Source organism: Uloborus diversus, chromosome 9, assembly GCF_026930045.1.
Source record: "Uloborus diversus isolate 005 chromosome 9, Udiv.v.3.1, whole genome shotgun sequence".
Lineage (NCBI taxonomy): Eukaryota > Metazoa > Arthropoda > Arachnida > Araneae > Uloboridae > Uloborus > Uloborus diversus.
In genome coordinates, this window is record NC_072739.1 from 95,392,121 (window position 1) to 95,417,136 (window position 25,016).

General features: G+C 32.9%; 1 protein-coding gene and 1 long non-coding RNA gene across 3 annotated transcripts in view; one reads left to right on the forward strand and one right to left on the reverse strand.

Moving 5' to 3' along the window:
* Window positions 1–1,415: 1,415 nt before the first annotated feature.
* On the reverse strand, window positions 1,416–8,833 carry LOC129230651 (uncharacterized). The gene is made up of 2 exons (XR_008581161.1): window positions 8,784–8,833; window positions 1,416–4,817 (listed from the first exon to the last, which is right to left on the reverse strand). It is a non-coding gene; the product is annotated as an uncharacterized LOC129230651 (long non-coding RNA).
* A 299-nt stretch (window positions 8,834–9,132) lies between these two features.
* Window positions 9,133–25,016, forward strand: part of LOC129229548 (WD repeat-containing protein WRAP73-like) — a 56,329-nt gene continuing 40,445 nt past the window's right edge. For both annotated transcript variants that reach the window (XM_054863870.1, XM_054863871.1), the window contains exons 1-2: window positions 9,133–9,308; window positions 14,358–14,453. In XM_054863870.1, the coding sequence (XP_054719845.1) occupies window positions 9,216–9,308; window positions 14,358–14,453 (189 nt within the window). In that variant the 5' untranslated portion in view covers window positions 9,133–9,215. The remainder of the gene's footprint in view (window positions 9,309–14,357; window positions 14,454–25,016) is intronic.

Sequence of the window (25,016 nt, forward strand, 5' to 3'; positions counted from 1 at the left end):
ACAAATGCGTCTAGGGCAAATTATATAAAAAGCGTTCATAATTTTTATTTGTCTTTTGTACATTATCCCACTTAAAATTTAGTTGTTTCACAAAAGTACTATTTGTTTCTGAAAATTGTATGAATTTCAAGCTTACACAGAATATACAATCTCCCTTTTTTTGCGTTTAAGGGGGGGGGGGGTGACATCACAAATTACCGCCCCGTCTGTCACCCATGCTAGGTACACCACTGATGAATGTAATTTTTTTTTCTGTCTTCTTTTGCTGTAAAATCCTCCTCCCCCGTTTTTCTACTAAATTCTTTATTTGTTACCTACTGTTATTATTCAATTTTAATTGAATTTAATTTGTAAGAAAATTTATTTTTCTTTATTGAAATTTGATATTGATTAACTAATTACAAAAAAGTACAAAGCCTGGTAATTTCTGGGGAATTGTTTCCAAAATTTGATTTTCCATTTCGCCCTGATTGCTCCTTTTTTCATTTCTTCTTCAATTTAGAATCTTTCCTTTGGGTTGAACATTTAAAGTTCTTTATCAGCTGAAGTGAAATGATGATTAAAAAATCTTACTCCCTTTACAAATATTTTTTAAAATATACATTTACAGAAGCAGAGTATTTATTTATTTTAAACTGTTCTTATAACCAAGATTGCTGTTTTGGCTTTTTAATCTTGAAGATAAAGATGAAATTATGTAATCATAGTTACAAGTTGCTTGTTTTGAAAAGGAAATCTAGAAAAGTACTGTTTTGAAGATATCTTAAGATTGGATCTTGGAAAACAATACCTAGAAAATGGAATTTGAAAACAGGAATAATGAAGAAATAAAACTTTTTATTTAAGCATATGCTTATTAAATTATAATTTTAAAGGAAAAGAGAAAAAAACTGTGGAATATGTCTTTGATACTGAGATTGTTGCTATAATTACAAGTTACAACTGAGCGGGGGGAAAGGTTGGTTTTTACATAACCAATCCTAATATGGAAGATTCTATACTCTGTTATGACTGCTCTCATCCCCAAAAGCTATAATTAGCCCAACAAACCTCAGCTTACACAGACATGTTGCAGGGGTGCCCCTCCCCCCAAATATCGCGAAGACTCCCCCCTACAAAAGCAAGAGCCCCCTCAATAAACAAATACCCCTCAAAACACCACCACCATCCCCTAAAAATTTCAATAGCGCAGTCAGCGCCATAACCTAGCCCTCCCCCCCTGCATTTTAGTGTTTTATATTCAATTTGAATTAGCAGATTTTTTCATCAAGACTTTTGGATGCAGCTAAACCTTTTGCATTCGACACGAGACACGACAACTACATAATATACAATCCCCGATTACGGACTATTTATATTTCTTCGTCTGCATTTATGACAGTTAGGATTTTTTTTTTTTGATATCATGATTTTTTCTAAAGTTATTATTATTATCATTATTTTAATTATAGTTTCTCGGGAAAATATATTTCATACAAGACGTTCTTACTATTATAGATGGTTTTATATTATAAATCAACAAGATGTACGGTTAATTTTTTTCTCATGTATGTATTGGCTTTTTCCCCCTCTTCGATTTTTGTTTTAGACACTGTAATATTAAAATACTCGTATGCATAAAATATGACTTACCTTTTGCCATTTGACTATGCTTTTTGCACCGGAGCCCTCGGCTCATTTTTCCTTTGTGTACTATTTTGTAAAATTTTCGGTGAATTTATTTTTATGAATTCTGGATTTGCTTCTAGAAAATCTAAAATTATTTCGATGTGATTCTTTGCAATGTAAAACGTATTCTTTGAAGTATGAGCCATTAGCGTGCCAATCTTCAAAATTCGCGCCTTATCTTGCACGGATGGAGCAAAACAAAAAGTATCTGCGCCTAAAGACCATTGGTTGGAAGAAATCACGTACCTCCTCCCCTCCCCCCGCGCCGCCAAAACCGGCGAAAAACTCTTCCTCCCCCATCGCGGCTGGAACTTGGATTCGTCGCCACATCGCGATAAGAATTTTTTTACTACAGAATACCACTTTGCGAGATTTCTCGTCACGTGATCGGCTCTGACGTAACGTCTTGAACTCGAAAGTAGAAAATGTTTAGAATGACCTCCCTGGTCATGTAGAGCTGCAGCCACAAAGGCTATTGTAATGGGACATTCAGAAATTAAAAAAGCTTTAACCGGCATATCTTCCAATGAAGAGCAGAAAGATATTGTGAGAAATGAAGCAAGAAGTCTTTTAGATACAATGAGTGGTCTTGAAACCACTCTATTTGCAATCTTTTGGAACAACATTTTGGAGCGGTTCAATGCAACAAACAAGATTTTACAGGACCCGAAAATGATTCTTGAATCTGCTGTGCGTGCATTGGAGTCGTTAAAATCATTTGTGGAATCTAAAAGAGAGGATTTTGATAAATACGAAGAAGCTGCTAAACAAATATCAAACACTGACGTATACGTTCAATCACGCATCAGAAAAAGTGTGAAATTAAATCCACTTGATTACATGAAGGCACAAGATGCAAATCTGCCACCCAGAGATAAATTTAAAGTGTCCAGTTTTTATCCCAGTGATCGAACAGCTTTGTGTTTCTCTCATTGAAAGATTGCATGCGTACAAAGCTGTCCATTCGAGATTTGGTTTTCTGAATCATCTAGAAGAGATGGACGCTACAAATTTGCAAGATGCTGCAGAGGAATTGGTAAAAGTTTACAAAGATGATTTAGAACCTTCCTTGGTAATGAGTTGGTTCAATTTGTATCTTTGATAGACTTATACAAAAAAGACTATGAAAAAGACCAATCCAAGGAGCTGTTTTACTACCGCATCCTTGAAAATCAAAATTTCAAAGCTTTTTTCCGAACATTGAAATTGCACTAAGAATGTACTTGGTTTTGATGGTCTCAAATTGCACTGGAGAGCGCTCGCTTTCAAAAATGAAAATTATAAAGAACAGGCTGCGAACCACAATGGGACAGAACCGGCTATCGAAGCTCACCCTACTTAGTATTGAAAGTGATTTACTCCGGGAGCTAGATTTCAACGACTTTTCGTCAAAAAAAGCTCGCAAATTTTTCCATTTGTTGACGCACTAGTTTAGTTTTTTATAATTTATAAATGAATTTAACATATTACTACATTCTTTATTGAAATAATTTTATTTGCTGACTATAAATTTTCGAAAGATGCGAGAATAAAAATTCTTTTATTTGGAAAATAATTGATAATTAGGGGTTTGCCGATATATATCATGACATACATCACAAAATATATTCGATATTTATTTTGAAAAGAACATATTTTGATATTTATTTTTTAAACTACAATATTTGCAACATAAAAATAATATCAATCATATTAGTATTGTACATTTATCATTAAAAATAACCAAAAAGTAATATGTTATCTTTATATGATTTATAAATTATATAATCTTCATTACATTAATTTTACATAACTAATATAGTGAAGTAATAGGGGAACCCGGTGTAAAATGGGTAGCTGGGGTAAAATGGGTATAGTTGCCTTTTTCTTGTTTTTATTCTACAAGACAAAATTCTTAGAAAAGAAAAAATTGTGTTGAAAATGTTTACATATCTGGCAACATTTTGACCTGAGAAAAAATCTAGCAACTCATTTATACCAGGCTTAACAGACATTTTATTTTTCAGAACACAAAACATGTATTCATCGTGAGTAATAAACTTCTTTCTGAAAAAATTTACAGAAAGAGTTCTGGAAATTTTTTCTTTGGATTTGATAGAAGAAGAATTTATCTAACAGAAAACTCAAAAAATAAGTAAATTTTAATAATAACAAAAATAGCTAAATTAAAATTCATAAAAAAAAATTAAATATTTTTCTAAAATGTATAAATAGAGCACATTACAATAAGCAACTATTTAAGGTGTACATGTCAGTTTTACAAAGCATGTATAAATATAATATTCAACCTAATAAACAATCAATATCGATACATATATGTGTTTTATTTTTATAACATTAAGTTATCAGATTTCAAATGATTGTAAATATCATATGAAAATAACCTTAAAAGTACATAACCTTTAAAATGAAATGTATGTTTTGATTTAATTCAAACATCGTCCACACATCATTTTCGCCACGTAAAGCGGACAGACATACGCTTTCTGAAAAGGGAGAAGTATTCATACATTGCGAACACAAGTAAAGCACACGTCAGTACTCTCATCAAATAGAGAGAGAACGAGCATCTCGTGGAGACCAATGAAATGCGACTCCAACTAATGTATAAATAACTTATTTTTAAATCTACATACTGTAATTATAATATAAGAAAAAAAAAGAGTAATTTGAGGATACATTTGCTATTTTGAAGACTTTAGTTAGTGGTAATTGAAAATATATCAAAATATCGGATATTTTTGAACCCTGATTAGCACTGAAGCTACAAGACTAACAAATTTTGATTTTGATAGTGTTTGTTGCTTTTATGATTTTGCTTTTATGATTTATGATTTTGACAGTGTTTTGGACATTTATGCAAGTAAAAAATTATTGTTTCTCATAAAGAAGTGTTTTAATTACAATGAAAAATAATGTTTTAGTTATGATTTGTTATGGAACAAATGATTGCTTTTTTCAATATTTAGGAATGCAATAATCATCCATAATAAGATTAACTTACCGATTTTAAACATGAACTTCCACTACGTCAGCTTCACAGCTATTTCGAAGTTCCGAATCATATATTTATGTTCTATTCTAGATTTCCCATACTTTGAAATCCGAATTTCCACATCAGATCAGAAAATATTGTTGAATCGTAAATGCTTTAAATAAACAAAAACAATGTTAAATAAAGTTTAGCTGACATTATTCACTTTAATTTACTTAATACTAGAACCACACAGCTGGTCAATTTGACCCAAAATGATGTTTAATTTATCACCACACGAAAACGTTTCGATTGGAGAAGAAAATCCTTTAATGACTTTTAAGTTTTAATCATTTTAAGTACTTAGCTACCATTTTGTCGCCTCAGAGCAATAGTAGGACATCTTAGTGTTATTTCAGGGATTAGATGTCTTAGTGTTGCTCTGAGGCGACAATTTGTCAAATTTAAAAATTCAAAACTTATTTTTGCACCGTTTATATGTTTTTGAAGAGACTGTATGAAAAAAGCGTACAAATGAAAAAAACGTATAATAAGTATAGATTAATGTGTATTACTACTTTGCAGGAACCAATTTAAAAAACGTATAAAAGAGAAATGTATAAACGGTGCTTCACTTTATTAGCACTTATACCAAGAACCACAGAGCAAGTTAATATGACCTATAAGAAATTTTTGCACACAAATGATGAAAAAAAGATGCATTTTCATAGAAAATAACTTTTAAATGCTTCTTCCTCATACAAATCCATTATTTATGGGCAGCCAGGATGGGGCCATTGACCCTTCCTGGTTTTGAGAAATTAATGTTTTTATATATCTCATTCTTGCATTCCTGATATGGACTACACCAAAAGAGGAACTAGCGAAAGTTTTTAGTTAATGTCATTATAATTAGCTTGAAACACAAACTACAATGGTATGCAATTACAGTAAACAGCTGGAAGACATTTTGAAGTTACTTTTATTCTGTTGTATAAAGGATCACGAGGCCACAGTCTTACTGTTCAGGGGAGGAACCTTGTAAAATTAAAAACAGTTGTCTGAAAATGATTCAGAAGGTGACAAGAATTACGAAAGTGTTTTAATTTCGAGTAGTAAGGATATGTTTTTGCCTGCTAATGAAGAAGATTTAGATGGCAAAAATGCAAGTAAACATTACCTTGGCAATGCTTAGCCTCTAACAACTGCTGGTCCTTTTCATTGCAATAGTGATGATACTAAGTATCTTATAAAAAAATAAAATATTTCAAGAAAAGATATACACACGCAAGGAAATTTTCACAAGGAAATGGCAATAACATATGAAGTTGGAAATTAAAGTTGGCAAAGAAAAGGTTTTCAATGTCTCTCAAATAGGAATTAACTGAAGAGGAAGAGAATCATATTTCGAAAGAAATTGGGGACCCAGCACCACATACCAAGCCCAATGATATCTACAATAGTACTTCAAGGTGCTTAAAAAGTTTGATCTAAGAGTTGATATTGCAGCACATCCAATAGAATGTTAAAGCTAAAACTAATTGGCATATTTATGTAAGACAATGAAAGGAAAGTATATGTAAGTATTATGTATTATGTTAGTATTATGTTAGTTAGTATTATGTAAGTATTATGTTAGTTAGTATTATGTAAGTATTATGTTAGAAAGTATTATGTAAGACATTGGAAGAAATATATGCTTTACAGGGTTCATACTCAATTTCAGAAATAAAATGAATGAGTTTTGGAGGAGCTCTGAAGGAGTAAAATGTGATTTTGAAGGAGTACTAATGGGCTGTCATTAAATGATGTGACACTTTTTTTTTGACATATTTGACCCCCTTCTCCCTTTATCACAAAATGTCACACTTCACATACCTCCTCCTCTTGTCACAATATCATATTTTTTTATAAACATATTGTTACAATAACTGTCTGTATAATAATAACATATTTATGTATTTTTAAATATTTAAATAACTAGAAAGTCACCCGTCAAGGTATGATGGGTGAAAATTGCTTCTGTATTTGAACAAAGCCATTGCCTTGTTTGGTGATATTTTGAAAGTTGACATTTTAACCCTAAATCCAGTGGATTAACCTTAAACTCCAGTAGATAGCGTTTTTGTTGACCATTTTTACGTTTCTTCATTCTCCTAAAATGACAATCTTACCAGTAAAACAGTTCACTCCTATCAATATAAAGCATTTTTCTGCGTTTTAAACATTACCAAAACTTATTATCAAAACATCACACCGTGGTGCGAGTTTCATTGTTGATGGTGTCACGTCAGCATTACTCGATCATTGGCTATTATATTTATTAGGGTAATTAGAAAATCTGACTTTTGCTGCTGAAGTGGAGGGGAAAACAATAATCATAAAACTTGAAAAAAAAAAGCCAAGCAGCATTAAGCATGTTTTAGATCACTTATGAAATGTCTCAGTCATCTAATAATATTTTCACCTTCAACTTTTGTGACTTAACTATGATCAATTTGTAATTAACATCTTTATGAAAGAAAAAAAAATGAACTTACTACATTAAAACTGCCCTTATACAATCGCCCTTGGGACTAAGTTGTCAATCAAAGTATTTTAAGGTACTGTAAGAGAGGAAGATTATGTTGTCTTGAACTAAAAAAGAAGGAGTTTTGAAGGAGTTAAAACCAAAATGTAGGAGTTTGAAGAACCCTTCAAAAAAATTTCCTAAATGAAGGAGTATTGGAGGAGTTTTGAAGGAGCGTACGAACCCTGGCTTTAATATCAATCATATATGATCTTTGAATAAGTTGAGTAAAAAGACTTGAATTGGAGAGTTCGGTAGTCAAATTATTCTATAGAGAACTGTCAATTTGAGATCAAATTCTTGAAATATGAGATTTTTTCGTGTTGATACTGAATCTATTAATATATATATATATATATATATATATTTTCCAGCAAGCTGAAATTCGTATAAAATTTGGATTTGAAAAATGACGAGTAAAGTTCGTTCTCACTCGACCCAAAAAAAAAAAGAGTAGAAAGCTACAAATAAAAGAGACTGACAACAAATTAAGTGTATATGAGCCCGGTACCTCAGTTCAAAATGTGGAAATAAAACTATACATTCAGTAAGTTACCGCCCTATAGCCAGGGCTAAGGCAAAAATACGTGAAATACACCGCCAGCTCCGGTCACTCATCTGGTCAGTGCTAATTCTGTATTAGCTACCAGTTTGTTTGGCACTCTTGGCTTCCTTAAGAGGTTTTCCATCTCCAGCTCAGCCACTTTCCTATGCCGGGCTGATGAGTGCTAATAAGCACGAAACTGCAGTCCTCGGCTGGAAATGACTGAGCTGGCGGTGTATTTCACGTAAAACTATACATGTTTCTTTAAAACATAAAGAACTCGTTCATGAAAAATGCAGAACACTCATTATTGAGTTTTATATGCAATGCAAGCAGTAAATTGGTCTAAAAACATAAATGTAGTAAGTAAAAACTATTAAAGACTAATAAATTTTATTCATTTATTTATTAAAAAGTCAAACTTTTGTATAGATACTCTGTTTTCCCTTCAAAATTAGGATGTCTCGTTAGGTTAGAGACAATATTTAAAGATGATCCGTTCTGTTGTTCTAGACGGTATTATACCTATCGAAAGTCCCGCGGTTCTTGTGCCATGAGGAAATAATTTAACTTAATATTTCAGACACATGTCGTTCATGAATTAATTAAATTTACGTAAATTCATCACAAATTTTCAGGATCTTTCAGTCTTATAATTAATTTATTATTATTTTTAATTTATTTATTTATTAATTTTTTTGATATCCACTAAAATTGTAGTAATTAAAACTTCGACATTGATGTCAACATAACTAGGTTTAAAGATAATACTAAGTGCTGATCATACTTATTTTGAGAGAAAACATCGGTACTGCTTCTCGTAAAAGTTAAATCCTATTCAACTCCCAAAGTAGACAACTTTAAGGAACGTGGGTAAGCACCTTTTAATACAGGTTCTTTCGCTTTAATAAGAAACCGATAAGCAGGTTAACGAATAAAGATGACTTATGTTTGTAATGCATATATCTTATAGGTAACATTTACTCAAATTTATTTTGAAATTATAAAACAAAAAACATGTGACGTACTTGAAAAATCGCATTTGGGAACAAAACATTCCGAATGAGCGCCATGTTAAATTTGTATTGCCAGATCAACAAGCTAAATATTAATTATACATAAGGCTTTACTAGAGGTTTTGAGAAGGTAACTTTCCTTATAATTAATAAATATATTTTTGAAAAGAAACATATAATTTGAAGAAACATCTTAAGTAATTTCATTTAAATCAAAAAGTGGATTTTTCTGGCTATCAGTTGTACGATAACTCAAACCGCAGTAGCGCTACCTGCCTTTCATTTTAGAAACAACATTGTTTTTTCCCTCTTCATTTAATACATATTTATAGATATTATGCACCTCAAAAATAAACAAAGACGCATGCTAGTTTTGTTGGAATCTGAAACTGGGAACGATAGTTTGTTTATGAAAAATTTGCTTCTGTTGTTCTACATTAAGTCATGTTTGAACACATGGAAAGTGTTAAATTTAGTGAACTTTTATGTCACAATTCGGAAGTTCCTATATTAGAAAGTCCGAATGGATTAACAGTAGTAAGAGAAACAAATTCAAAATATTCCGATCACATCTAATTTATTTTAGTCCTATTCTAGTTTTGTAATTTGATTTGTATTCATGTAAAAATATTGCATTGGTACACTGCTTTGCGTATCTTCTGCCTAACATGTTTTTCCGCTTGTGTCAAAATTTTTGGTGCCGTAGCCAATATCTACCGAATCGAAATATAACCTGGATCCCCCCCCCCCCCAGACTCTAATGTTTCTGGCTGCTACTTTTAATAGCATTTATTGTCCTGATTTTCAGACCTTTTTTTACTCTCTTTTTTAAAATTTCATGTGAAATCTTATTAGACACCTTAGAGTCTCCTTATCTTAAGAAAGATATTAATGTGTTGGAAAGGGTTCAAAGGCGGGCTACGAGGCTAATAAATGGACTTTCTCATTTAGACTATGATTCCAGGCTTAGAATGTTAAAAATGTACAGTCTTGAGCAAAGAAGAGACCGAGGGGACATGATTCAGCTGTTTAAATTTATTAAAACGAAAGATGTTACGGGACTGAAGTTTAGCACTGAAAACAGGACAAGGGGTCATTGTTTTAAGCTATTTAAATCTCAGGCTAACATGGATATTAGGAAAAATTATTATTATAGCAGGGTAGTGGAAACTTGGAACAGCTTACTGGAAGAGGTGGTAATGAGCACGGGAGTAGATAGTTTTAAGAGGGCCATTGATCTTCACTGGGATTGTAAATTGACTAGGACCATTCTAGCTGGGCCCAGAGCCTATTGCTGGTCGTCACTTTTGTATTTGTATTTAGATGGACTCTAATTCTTAATTAAGTTCTGAAAGCTGTAGTACTCCTGCTAGATCCGTCATTACGAATTTTTTGCTGGGAGAGGGAGCAAAAAGAACACCGAGTTTGCGTTATCCGTTTCATACCTCATAATATTATTTCTGATGTCATTTTCTGCTGGTTCCCTGAAAATAGCGATATAGGTTCAGGTGGGGTGGAATGGGTATAAAAACAGGTATTTTTGAAATGTTTTTCAAGCTATTCAAATCCAATATCTAACAATTAAAAAGCAATAACTGAGTTTTTACATTTTAACAATGTACTTCATATATTCAGTTTTATAATTACTTAAATTATTTAATTTTTTAGTGATAAAGGTATTTCAAAGTTCCGTTTTTGTACCCATTCCACCCAATGGGGTAGGGTGAAATGGGTGGTATTATTTTAAATCAAATTATAGTGTAAAAACGTGAATTTCTTTCTTTTTTTTTTTTTTTTTTTTGCAAAAACTTTTCCGGGGGCCCTTTCCAGAAAAGAATTTTTAATTAATGTCTTAAAGACGCAAATTAAAACCATCTTTAGCAAAATTAGATCAAGGGGTTTGGGGTTCTCTCCCAGGAATTTTGCAAAGTTTAAAATGTTTTTTAAATGTCTTTTAAAATGTTGTTTCTCGCTTCTCTTTTATTGACTTAAGGAGGAACAAAAGGGTTCAGAGGTGCTCTCAGAATTTTTTTTTTTTTTTTGAACTGATGAAATCCTAAGAACTCAGTCCTGAACTTCCTTTGAAAACTTCAGAAAAAGAACTCCGAATTTTTTTTTCTAAATTGCAATCTTAAAAACGCAGTTTTACGCTGTCTAAGAGAATTATCTTGCTGATGTTTTCCCTCTCAAACTGGAGTCTTTACAATGCAAATTTAGATCATCTTTGAATTTAAAGGAAGAAGCGTTTGAAGATTTTCTCTAGGAAAATTTTCAAGATTGAAGTTTTGAAACTGAAATTTTAGGCAATATTTGGTGATGTTATTGTTCGGGTAATTTCACCCAAAATGTTTTGAAATTAAAATCATAATGTTTAGACAATCTTTGTTGATGAAAGAAATGCGTGCCCCCCCCCCTCCTTGCCCCCTCAAATTGCTCGCCACTGAATTTTATCATTAAATATCTAAAAAATCTAGAACTTGAGCAATGAAATATTTTTTCAATTTCTTAGCAAGGTATTCAATTAGAAAATCTCCTGTAGATATTGTACTTGTGCATAAGCTTAATGAAATGGAAGTTTGATCAGACTGGTTTCAATTTTCTTTAGTGAGCTTTGGCTTAAACTTGCTTTCATTTTTTTTACATTTTTTCCTTCTTCTTCAACTATCAAGCAAACTGCTACCTCTTCAGAAGTTAAGACTTCTCCAGATTCATTTGCAATATTTTTCTTTTTGCTTTGGAATTATGAAGCACATCCAGGTTTTACGTTACTTTGTTTCAGAAAATCCGCTTAAAACATTTTTCTACAAATAAATCAAAAATTTTTCATCTACACAAGGCTGACAAAAGACAAACTTTTTTGTTTTTTGTGTGTTTTCCCCCAAGATAAATTTGTATGATAGCTATTTGAAGCTGCTCTGCAGGATTTGTGTTTTGTCTTATCTTTGTCAGAGAGGGTTCTGATTCAGGTTCAAACTGTGTGTGTGGGAATAAAATTCGCTCTCCAATTAATTTTAAAAAAAATTGCCTTTATTATTAAATATTTTATTAATAATATGAAGGAATATAACAAATTATTAATTCATAATTTATTCTAAAATGATTTTTTTTATCTACCAATCAATTAGTTATTCTAGGAAAAAAATAATCAAATGCTGATTTAAATAATAAGCCAATGTATATTGAAATCAATAAATAACATTTTATTGAAAAGGAGCAAATGATTACCTTTAATATATAATTAATTTTTCTCCTTCATTGAATAATCAATTGATCAGAGACTTGGGAGATTTTTGAAGTATGACCTTGATACTAAGTATAATGTTCATTCAGAAATAGAGGGTAAAAATTTGGGGAATAAATTTGTAGCCTTAAAAATGCATTTTAGACAAACTTTGGAATGTTAGGGAAGAATAGTTTCAAAACCACTTCACATTCAATTTTCAGAATTGAAATTTTAAAAGTGCAATTGTTATCTGATCTATATTTCGGAGTCGGTGGCTCTTCCCCAGAAATTTTCGAAATTGTATCTCTAAAAATGCAGTTTTATACAATCTCTGGTGATGTTAGAAGAGGAGAAATTACGTGTGCACTTTTGGAAATGTTTGGAATTTATAGTCTAAAACGGCAGTTTAGGCTATCTTTGGTAATATTGCATCAGGCACAGTCCTCCAGCTGTAGACTTTGTACACAATTGCTTTCTCTGATGATGAAGGGGGGGGGGGTCTTTGGAAAATCTTCAACATTGGAACTCTAAAATTGCAGTTATAGACTATGTTTGGTAATCTAAAGAGAAGGGGAAATTCAGAGCTCTTTGTAGATGCTTTTCAGTGATATTATCAGGTGGTTCAGGGGCTCTCCCCCAAAGTGTAATTGGAAAATAAAACAATTAAAATTCAAAATTAAACATTGTATTAATGCGAAGGGGGGGGGGGAGGTGGAGTGTAAATTTGTTTTTACTGGCAGATTTTTGATATATTGGTTGTAATTTTCGATTGTTGAAGTTGATCATCAGGTTCAGTATCTTACCTGCTTCAGTATTTAGTTTTGATGGCTGCATAGGTGGAAAAACTGGATTCTCATCTAAGTAAATTGTTGGAGATGGAAGAACAAACGTTACTTTTCTTAAAAGCAGTTGATTTTTCTGTTGTTCGGACTAAACTAAAAATTGGAATTAGTATCCTGGAAGCCCCCAAAGCAGAATACTACTAAATTTGCGACATACGTCGCAGAACAGATGCCTGAGCTGCAGAACAATTATGTTCAAATGTGAGAAGAAAACTCAGACAAATTTTCTGCAGAAATTCTAGATTTCTATAAAATTTCTGTCGATTTTCTACAAGTATTTTCTGACTCAAGACAGAATTTTGCAAATTCTGCAGATTTCTTTAAATTGGAAAAAAAAAATTCTAAAATTCTTGCAAATTACGATAATTCGGCGGAAAGCTCAGGGAAAATGTTGAACTCGATAAGTCATCTGCCAGGAACTTGAAAAGATCTGCTGAATTTGTGCAGAATTCTATCTTGAGTTGGAATATAGTAGAAAAAACTGCAGATTTTCTGTAGAAATGTCATATCTGAAAAGATTTTGATTTTTCTAGCCTTTTTGTTTCCCCTTGTAAAAAATTTTCCCAAATTGATCTTCACCCACTGCAATTTCATCCATAAACATATGTTTTGGAAACATAAAAAAATTAAGTTATGTCCATCACCAAAAATTGCGTGTCTTGTTTGAGATTTCAATCCTTTTGCATCCTGAAAATATTTCAGTTGCTTAAAGTCTTCTATTATATGCTACCCTAACTCTACTCATTTTATTCAGTAATTTATTTATTAATTTATTTTAATTGCTCCTTCATTCCATGTAAAATTAACCGAAAAAAAACGTGATTTGACACCTAGGTGCGGAATTTTATAAAGGAACGATTTTAATTTCTGGGATTTGTGGAAAAGGTCACATAGGCTGCTTGTGTATACAATGCCTGAAGTACTTGCATAGCAATTTTGGTCAAATGATTTTTCGTTGCAGAACATCGTTAAGTATTCTCCTTTGGGGCTGGAAGCTAGATTTCTAGGCGCAATCTGAAGTTATGTCTATCAAATATTCCTATTCGTCTCACAACGAACTACATGGCTTTGACACACAAATTGGTACGACCACTCTCAAATGCAAAAAGCATTACTCAAGTATCATTTAACATTTTAAAAACCTTATTGTTTTCTCAAAGTTTGCTGTGGTGCCCCTACTAGGGGAAAAAGGACCCCCAAGGGATTCACGGACCACAGTTTTGGAAACCCTACTTTAGATTACAAAATAACCTCAGAAACGTACACTCTAGTACCCTCCAATCTAAGAAAGATGTATCTGAAATCTTAATTGTTTGTTCTGAGTACTTTTTTAATATTTATTTCAAGCCCTTTTCATATTGTTTTTATCCTGACAAATGATTTTCCTATTATTTTTTCTTATGTAGCTTTTCATTTTATAAACATTTCAGGAAAAAAAAATATTTTTTTTCAATCTTATCTAGAAAACATTTTTGTTCTTTACTTTTCTTTATTTAAGTGTTCTTTAAAAAATACTTTTAGGCAGTTGCTGCTCAATATCAGCTCCATATTTGGGATGTTGATTCCAAGAAAGTTATACAAAGGTTCAAATGTGAAAATGTTATTGATTTTATGCAAGTAAGCAAAAAGTTATTCATTGATTAATACTGTTCCTTCTTTTAAATATCAAATTGGAACCCAAACCATAAAAAGAAAAAAAAAAAAACTTGAAAAATTGAAGGTCATTTAATGTTTTAGTGATTAAAATCATTTCTAAGTAAGTTCACAATGCATTTATTGTTTTTTTGGATGTTTTCAGGAAAGTGCCGTGCCACAGTCCTTGTGTCTCAATATACCCCGTATATTTTTGTAGAAATTAACTACACTTCTCCTCTCTAATGATTTAAGTAAATTTACGTCATGGGTTGTAATAACAAAATCATGCAAATCTTAATCTGTTATTTTTTTAAATGTTATATTGGTAAAATCAAACAAGCATTGTATACTGTTTCTAATTTCCTGTTTTAATTATTTTTGTTATTGGGAAAATCTTCTTACTAATTGATTTTTTTTTGCCTAGTAGTGTGTCACTTAAAGATACCTATCGTTTATTTAGGGTATTTATCTGCTTTGAACTTTCAGAAACTATTTGTAAGTTCAGGGATGCCTATTGCCCATCCCCCTGAGAGCAAGGGCGCATCCCCCTAAACTTTGCAAAGACCCCAAGAGCAAGACCCCCTAAAGAAAAATACCCCTCACAACAACCCTTTGAAAATTTCACCTTATGTGGGCACTCCTGTTTATTTGTGCGAAGAATGCTTTTGATGTAATGTGACTACAAACCAGAATGATCAAAACAGAAATTAAACTGAATTTTCTTTTGTATCTTCTATTAAGTGACCATCTTTGTATTCGCCAAAATATAAATTTTATAAATATTTTCCAGCAAAATATAATGTTTTACATGTGGACAGCCTGATAATAATATCTAAAGGCTAATATTATTTTATTTTTAAATATCTGTGTTATTCTTATTACTTTTTATTGTAACAGCTTTAAAAAATCATATCTGTTAGAGTTTTTAACAACTTTTCATTCTTTATAAGCAACTTGTGACAACCACCAGCAGATTCTTTTTGGCAACAATTAAAGAACAACTACGTCACTTCCGTCACACAAAAAGTTTGCCTACACAATTTCAAAGTACTCGCATAAAGCGTTTCACTTCAAAACAGTAAAACACATAATGTAAATTGGAAATTCTAAATTTGCATTATAATCAAGATAAAAGTAAATTACTTTGATATATAGTATTGCAAAAACAATGTAGCAATGTAAAAACTTGGAGAAAAACAAATTGTAACATTTAATTATTTATTTGACAAAAAAAAAATACAGTTGCTCTCTTTTGGACTCCCATGGCCCGTGTTGCAAGGCTTACGACTCTCCTATTTTTATATTTTTTTCTGTGACCCCTAGATTTTTTCTGTGGCTCTCCAGGGCCATATGTCCCCCATTGAAAAATCCTGGTCTAAAAATTGCTTTATTAATGTATATACAAATTATCACTCTAAATTTTTATACATAATGTGAGTACGCAATGTGTATGTATAATATGTGTATGCAATCACATACATAATATGAAAATTTTTGATGCTTGAGAGTATACGTTATGTGTCTAAAAAAAGTTTGCGAGTATACGGCGTATATGGGAGTATACCCTATGAGAACACCATTGAGTATGAATGAATCTTCCATATACAGTGGTGGTAAAAAAAAATGCATCACCCCTAAAATCCAAACATTTTTAGCATTTATAAGTAATTATGAAATATTTAACGGTTCTTGCATCATATAACACGAATTGACATAGGTACATGATGCAAGCTATTGCGTAAGATTGCATCATCCTTCTAACTGTATAAAAAAACCAGTTGAACGTTTGATGCATTCATTTACGATATGGACTTATGAGTTGCAGTATTCGAAATACATTCAACTGACACCACAAAGGATAAAAGGAAGAGTGTTGCTGTTGCATTGGACAAAGAAGGATTGCCATCATGTTCCATAGCAAAAAAGAAAAAAACTGTTCGCAATCGACTATTGTTCGACTATTGAATAAGCTAAAGAGCACCAGAAGCACATTATGAAAGAGTGGCAGTGGTCGTCCACGAATATCCAATGCAGTGCAGGACAGGCATTTGATTCGACTCAGTCTTCGAAACAGACAATCATCTTCCACAAACCTTAGAATAGCATGGGAAACAAATCGGGTGTTCATGCAATCACGTCTACTGTTCAAAAATGAGTCTGTGGTGCGGGTTGGCAGCATGTTGACCACAATTGAAGCCATTATTGACCAAAAACATGAGGAAACAGCATCTAAACTGCGCAAAAGCTCACCAAGGGTGGACTGTCAATCAATAGAAATCAGTTGTGTTTTCGGACGAGTCCAAATTCAATCTGCATGGGTCTGACGGACAGCACACAGTTGGACACTGCAAAGGAGAGAAATGTCATCCCAACTGCATTCAACACACCTTCAAGCATCCTGTATCCCAGATGATTTGGGGATGTATTTCTGATTAACGAGTTGGTGGGCTTCACTTTGTGCAAGGAACAGTAAATGCTCAGGTGAATATAGGCGTTTTGGAGGAGAAATTTCTTCCTACTATCCGGGATCACTTTACTTCAGTTCGAAACGTCATTTTCCAGGATGATTCTGCTCCGAGCCATAGAGCAAAATTGGTAAGCAACAATTTAAAAACCTTCATCCTGCCATTAGACTTAAATAAGAGGCCTGTAGATGTTGTTTACATTGATTTTCAAAAAGCTTTCGATAAGGTACCGCATGTTGCTCTACTTAGCAAATTAGCTGATATAGGAATAGGAGGGAAAACTTTCATTTGGGTAAAAAATTGGCTGACCGGAAGGAAACAAAGAGTAGTTGTAAGGGGAAATTATTCTAATTGGAGTGAGGTCTTAAGCGGGGTTCCTCAAGGATCAGTGTTAGGGCCTGTTTTGTTCATTGTCTTTATGAACGATATTCACAAAAATATTTCTGGGAACATGAATTGTTTTGCTGATGATGTCAAAGTTATGGGGACTGTAGAAAATGAAGAACAAGCAAATCAGCTGCAAGAGGATCTAGATCATATTACGGAGTGGGCTGATAAATGGGGTATGGCTGTTAATGTTGGGAAATGTTAAGTGCTACATTTAGGGCATGGAAATAAGTGTACAAGTTATTATTTGCAAGGTTCAGTCAGTGTTGCCTGATGGTCAAATCCAGATTTCCCCAATTCCCTTCCAACTTTTCCCCAAAAAGCGATGTTTTCTACCAAAATTCCCCAAATGCAAAAATTATTTTTCCACTAATATTTTCATAAAATAAATCAACTTCCTCTAATATTTTTGTCTCTTGAAATTTTTTTTCCCCAAAATAGCCAAATTTTCTTATAAAATTCCCCAACTTTTTTTTCTTCACATTTTCGCTTTTTTTTTGTCTTCTTGATCTTTATCTTTCTTTATCATTACTAATAATAAAGCTGAAAGTCTCTCTGTCTGGATATCTCTCTGTCCGGATCTCTTTCTGTCTGTCAGGATCTCTAACGTGCATATAGCGCCAAGACCGTTCGGCTGATTTTCATGAAATTTCGCAAAGAATTAGTTTGTAGCATGGGGGTGTGCACCTTTAAGCAATTGTTTGAAAATTTGATTTTGTTCTTTTTCTATTCCAATTTTAAGAACATTTTTCTGAGAAAAATTATCATAAGATGGACGAGTAAATTACAAAATTATCATAACGTGGAACTGTAACGTGGGCAAGCCAATTAGCGAGAAATTCATCATGCATTATTTGTTAATATACAGGGGGACCAAAAGACCTTTTAATTTTCCTACTACGGGCAAAGCCGTGCGAGTGCCACTAGTCATAAATACAAGCGCCTGACCGAGAGATAAGAAATAACCAAATATTTTTTTGTACTTGCATTTACTACTCTGCTTCTGTATGTACATTTAAACTATGATTTTTGTATATATTTATCCCAGAACACTCTTCATTACACTTTTTTTTACCTGTTTCACGTATCTACTAGTTACTCACGCAGAACATTAATGCAAATTCCATAGCATAATATTCCACATAATGCGAAATTCGAATTCTATAAAGTTGAGCAAAGCTAACCCAACGCTGTTAGATACAAACAATGTTCCCATTACTTCTCGACGCGAATTTAAATACGAAAAAAGATCTTTTTTCCCCAAGAAAAAAAATTTTCCCCAAAGAAATCCCCTGAAAACCCATTTCTCCAGAGAGCACCAAATTTCCCCTAAAATGGGGGAAATTTCCCCCAATCTGGCAACACTGGGTTCACTCATTAGTCAGGCAGACAAAGTTACTGATCTGGGGGTCTTAATAAGTCAGGGTTTAAAGTTTAGCCAACAGTGCAGCATTGCTAGCAACAAAGCCAATAAGATGCTTGGGTTTATCAATAGATCTATTTCAAACAAATGTAAAGAAGTTCTGCCCTTATATAGAAGTTTGGTAAGACCCCATTTGGAGTATGCTGTTCAGTTTTGGTCTCCTTATTATAGAAAGACATTAATGTATTGGAAAGGGTTCAAAGGCGGGCTACGAGGCTAATTAGTGAACTTTCCCACTTAGATTATGATTTCAGGCTTAGAAGGCTTAAAATGTACAGTCTTGAGCAAAGAAGAGACCGAGGGGACATGATTCAGCTGTTTAAATTTATTAAAACGAAAGATGTTGCGGGACTGAAGTTTAGCACTGAAAACAGGACAAGGGGTCATTGTTTTAAGCTATTTAAATCTCAGGCTAACATGGATATTAGGAAAAATTATTATTTTAGCAGGGTAGTGGAACCTTGGAACAGCTTACCGGAAGAGGTGGTAATGAGCAAGGGAGTCGACAGTTTTAAGAGGTCCATTGATCTTCACTGGGGATTGTAAATTGACTTGGACCAGTCTAGCTGGGCCCAGAGCCTGTTACTGGTCGTCACTTTTGTATTTGTTTTGTGTTTGCATAAATTGACATGGGGTTAAGTAATTTTTTTTCTCTAAACTCACATGCAGTTTCAGAAATGGAAAAATGAGCATGGGGTCAGCAGTTTGCCTTGGCCCGAAAACAGCCCTGATTTAAATCCAGTCGAAAATTGTTGGAATAGAATGAGTGTAGAAGTGATGAAACATAAACCAACATTAGGACTCGAACGAGGGCATTTTTTGGCCGATGGGCCGATGCAGATTGTTGGCCGATTGTTCAAAGATCGCCGATGGCCGATTGCCGATTGTTTTCCTCCAAATGGCCGATGGCCGATGCCATAGGCCGATGGCAAAAAAAAAAAGAAAAAGAAAATCTAACAGAAATAAATTGATAAGATTGTCAGGGATTTAAAGGATCATTAATTCTTTTCACTTTGCTTCCTTGCTCCGAATAAGAAATTGTAATCACAAAAAAAAAATCAGATTTCGACCTAAATTTTTATTTTACGATTACCCAATTTAAACTTCACAAGTTTTTTCGGCACATGTGTACATGCATGTGTACCTAAGAACATATAGATGACCAAAATATTCATTTTGAACACCTCCTTAGTTAATTATCACAAATTCTTTTGTGATGTCTTTATGTGCAAAAACTTGCGTCACTCAAAAACGTTATGAAATAGTAAGTTGAAAACTCATACGCACGTAGTATGATCTAAGACTTCGAGGACAAGTTATATAAAACCTTATCCTGAATAGTTCACATTACCGAAGTACATATATCTACAAAATAGTCACCTTGAACGACTATGCACTTATGCCAACGTCCGTATAGCTTTTAGAAGGACTCCTGGAACACATTTGTCGCAACCTTCTGTAAGGCCTCTTGCGCTCCTGCTTTAACTTCATCGTGGGAAAGAAGTCAACTTTCATGTTGAGGATGCACTGTTCGATTGGTGAATACTCTGATATGACAAACAAATAACATAACGTTTCTTCGGACTTAGCTCCGTGTGACTTTTACCTGTTCTCAGCAAAAAAAAAACATTTGCATGGGTGCCGCTTTCTTCCGTCAGGAGAAGATAAAACTGCATCACAGAAGGTAGCGAAAAAGTAGCTTCCAGGAGTGTTTCTAAAAGTTATATGAACACTGGCAGAAATACATAGTCCCTCAAGGTGACATTTTGAAGGTGGATGTGCTTCGGTAATGTGAACTATTCTGGGTAAGGTTTGATAGTACAGCTTGTCCCTCGAACTTTTGGATCGTACTACGTACAATCTGTACAGGGTGTAGTTATGCTTCTCCGTTTTTGACTGCTGTATGCTGGAAGACAAAAAAAAAAAAAAAAAAAGTCAAAAAAAAAAAAAAAAAGAAAGGAAAACAACGAGACTGTTTAATAACCAATTGATTTGTTTTCTTTTTTAGATGAACAAATAACTAAGATTTCAGTAATATTGTAATAATGTATGGATTTAGGTACACTAAAGATATTTAAAAAACATTAAATTATGTTGTTTAATCATTCAAAAAAAAAATAAGAATAAAACTATGAAACCGTCAACAAATTAAGCAATTAAAGTGGAAAGAGTCCACGTAGACATTTTTTAGTCATCAAATTAAACAAAAAAGGTAACAGATAAATTACAATATTAAATCCTAATAGGAATATTTTTATACTTATTTAAAGTTTATGAACAGAAAAGTTTGCATTTTTCATAAAAGCTATAACAGTGACACAAATTTTACGGAAAAAAGAAATAGCCATAAAAAGTGCGAGGTTCTTAAAACGCAGCCAAAATAAACAAACTCAATATTTACACCAAGTTAATCACTGAATACATATACTACTTGATCTGATGTTTGCACATGTAATATTGAACAATTTGATTGTTTAATCTTTTTTGAAGCACTAGAAACAAGTTCAAATTAAATTTTTCAATTTAACAATAATTTTCTGAAATTAAAAAAAATGCATAACAGAAAATCCTTGAAACTTTTCTACAACATATTATTAAAAATATGATGAAAACAAAAATAACTTATTCATTGATTTTACATAAATACAGAAAAATAATTACTTACAACAGAAAAAACATCGATCGCTATTAATGATGCAAAAAAGATGGCTCATTACGAAATATAGGTGAAACAAGTATAAGAAATATGCAAAATGACATTTCTTGACCATTATCGTTAAATATTTAAGCAATGCTTGAAACGACGAGGGTGGGTTAAGGGGGTCAACCTCTGATTTTGGAGTAATTCACAAGATTAAACTTTGGCCCCAACTTCGACCCCCTTTTTATAGTACAGAACGGCTACCACCAACGCCTCGGAAGAGTTTCTGGATCTACTTCAGCACTTCCGAAAAAAAAATTCAAAAGTCCCTTTGAATGCCGAATTATGTCACCATTCAAAATGTCTTTAATCAATTTCTTACATTAATGCTCGAAATTCTTCCTAAACAATAGATAGAGCTTAAAAAAAAATCTCTAATTTTATGAATGGTGTTAGTTTTAAACAACTCAGAAGTACAACTAGAGTTTAGTTTCAGAAATTGAGGGAGTGGGAGGAGGGGCACATAAGTGTTCTCGGAAATACAAAAAATAGTCGTAAAAAATAGAGTTCAAAATAATCATAAACATTGAGCAGAAAAACCCTTTTAATACTTGCACCCGAGTTTGTTTTGATGTGCAGTGGCGGATTTAAAATATAGCAAATGTTGCAATTGCGCGAGAGACCCCATAATCATAGGGGAACCGTAGGAATTACAAAAATGCCTATGATAAATGTTTTACAATTTCTGTGATAGAGAAATCGGGCCCCAGAATGTATTTCGACGGGCATCAAACTTGTAGCTCCGCCGAAGCGATACAGAAAAAACTGCAATACTGTGATTCGTATTACAAATATCGAAAAATTAAAAATTACCGTCGGTTCAACGGGAATCTAACAAAATGAAACAAAACCGGTTTCGCCATCTCATATTTGTTTCCATGGTCTCCAATGCGGCAAAATATCATCAAATGATCGTCAGTCTGAGACGCTAAATTAGTTTTGCATTAAAATAAGTAATTAATAGCCACAGAAAATAAGTAAATAGGCTTTTTAGAACACCCGATCTTAAACAAAAAGGGAAGTGCACAACTGGAACGTACGCACACCCCACATGCGAAACTTTAGCATTCTACAGCTTACCATTTTTGAGTTAGGACTTATGAGAGGTACATACGTACATCCAGGTGCAAGAAACAACGCAACAATTAACTTGTTCGGTTCCTGAATGCAGTATTAAAAACTCTTTCAGGGGTGACTAAAATAGAAATTCATACTGAAATTTAAGTAAACGATTTTATATGAAAATGGTAACTCAATTTACTTTGTATTGAAAAGTGAAACAACAAAGGTTCTTTTTTTTTCAAAAACATCGGCCAATTCCGTCGGCTTTTCGATGTTTTTTAAGGCCGATGGGCCGATGTTACCTGCAAGTTAACATCGGCCGCCGATGCCGATAGCTAAATTGTTGAACCATCGGCGCCGATGCATCGGTCGAGTCCTAGCCAACATCACTTACAAAAAAAAAGGGAATCAATAATTCGTGTCTGGCACCATGAACTTAGTAAAAAATACATTCAATCACTCATCCGTTCAATGCCCCATTGTTGTCAAGCTGTCATTAAAGCTACAGGCGAACCAACAAAATATTAGGTTATATTTTATGATGTTCAGACATTTCCATGTTACTTTTGTTTATTTTTGAACAGAAAGAATGTTTTAGAATTAAAACCTCTACTTACTTTTAGTTGTCCACTTGACAGCGTTGATACACTTCACATTGTATTTGTTACAGTTTTGGCCATGTATTTCCATAAATAAAGTAAACAGTTATTGGATTCCTACTGTTAAATGTTTATTTCATAAGTTTTTCAGAATTTCACATACATTCATCGTTAATCGGTCGACCAAAACTTCTTACCTATCCCATTGTTGTGAAAATGCGAGGGTGATGCAATTTTTTTTACCAGCATTGTATATAAGTAAATGTTAAGAAAAGGAAATACGTTCAAATGCCAAAGTTCAGAACTTAGTTTCAATATTTGAAACTTATAGTATAATGTCTTAGCAAAAAGCAAACATTATGAAAAAAGAAGCTGCTCTTGTATTATGGATTAAAGAGGGAGTGGAGGGGGGCTATTGCCTCCACTATTTAAGATTTATTCACTCTTTAAGGTTTTTATTTTCTAATTATTCTATTATTTATATTCTATTATTTATTTTCTATTATTTATTTTCTATTCTTCTATTCTATTATTTATGTTCTATTATTTATTTTCTAATATAGGAGCAAAAACTAATTTAAAAAAAAAAAGCAGCAATATTAAAATTTTCAGAACATAATTATTTGTTTTTACTTAAGTACATCTGTTAATGAAACATCATTTAACACAAGCAGTAACTTTTAGTTTATGTATTCATTGTTTAGATCAGGGGTTCTCAAACTTTTCTGACTCAGGGCACCCTTTGAAATATAAGAATTTTCTCACGGCATCCCAGTCCATCTCTGTCTTTTTTAAAAAGTGCATAAGTGTGCCAAATGAGATTACTCTATGGTTCAAAATCTATCTCGCTCCTTTATGATTCAATTGCTCCAACTTGTGCATATTCATCAGATGACTCACAGAAAAAAAAAAAAAATGAAAATTTAAGGTTCAGTTTTATTTTTCTGCAGTTTTAGCAAAGTCAAGCTATTTGGCCTTATTAGGAAAGTAGGCCTTAATAAGAAGAACTCGAGGCAAAGATTACTTCACCCAGAATTAAAGCAAAAATGCCAAAATGTACTTTAAAACTAGAACGAGCTGAAAAAGTCTTAAATTTTAATCCATTTTAAAAACCACATTTGATAACATCAAGAACATTGCTACGAATTTCCATGCTTACTTCCATGGAAAGGAGAAATATCAATAGTCGTATTTAGGACAACTGATAACCAGAACCTTAACAATCAACACTCTACTTTTCCAGGTTATCAAATCACAGGGGGAGGGGGGATAACGAGATACAGTGACTTTTATCTTTGTGAGGTCTTCAAAAGCTACAAGAACCATTAAGAGCTTTCTTACATTAGCAATCCACTGTGAATCATGTAGAAGCAAAACTAGCGGCAAAATAAGATCAGGTTTTTATTTCAATCTTCTGCAATAACTTTTGCTACACTTTTGTATGGTTACTAAATACCGCTTGTTGATAACACTTTATCATCAGTTAGGGTTTCTGATGACAATGAAGTCACGATCTAGCGAATTTTCACTATGCTACATCAAAAAGGGGGGATGGCCTTGTTGGTCAATTTAATCTTATTTGGCAAACCCACCCAACATATATATTTATACCATGGACCCTTCCCGGCACCCCTGGGTGCCACGGCACTCTGTTTGAGAACCCCTGGTTTAGATATTTGTAAGTCAATTGTTTTACTTAAACAATCCATACTTGTTTAATGAAATTATATTACCAAATGTTTATGACATCTCAAAATACTTTGGGGTAAATAATGTAATTCTAATTCATGTCCAAGTGTTTCTTCGAGGAAAGTTATTGTATGCATAACTCATCAAACTCTTAAGAAAAACATGAGTTAAGTCAAAATCAGCCCTAGCAAAATTTTGTCCTTTTTTTTTTCTTTTTTT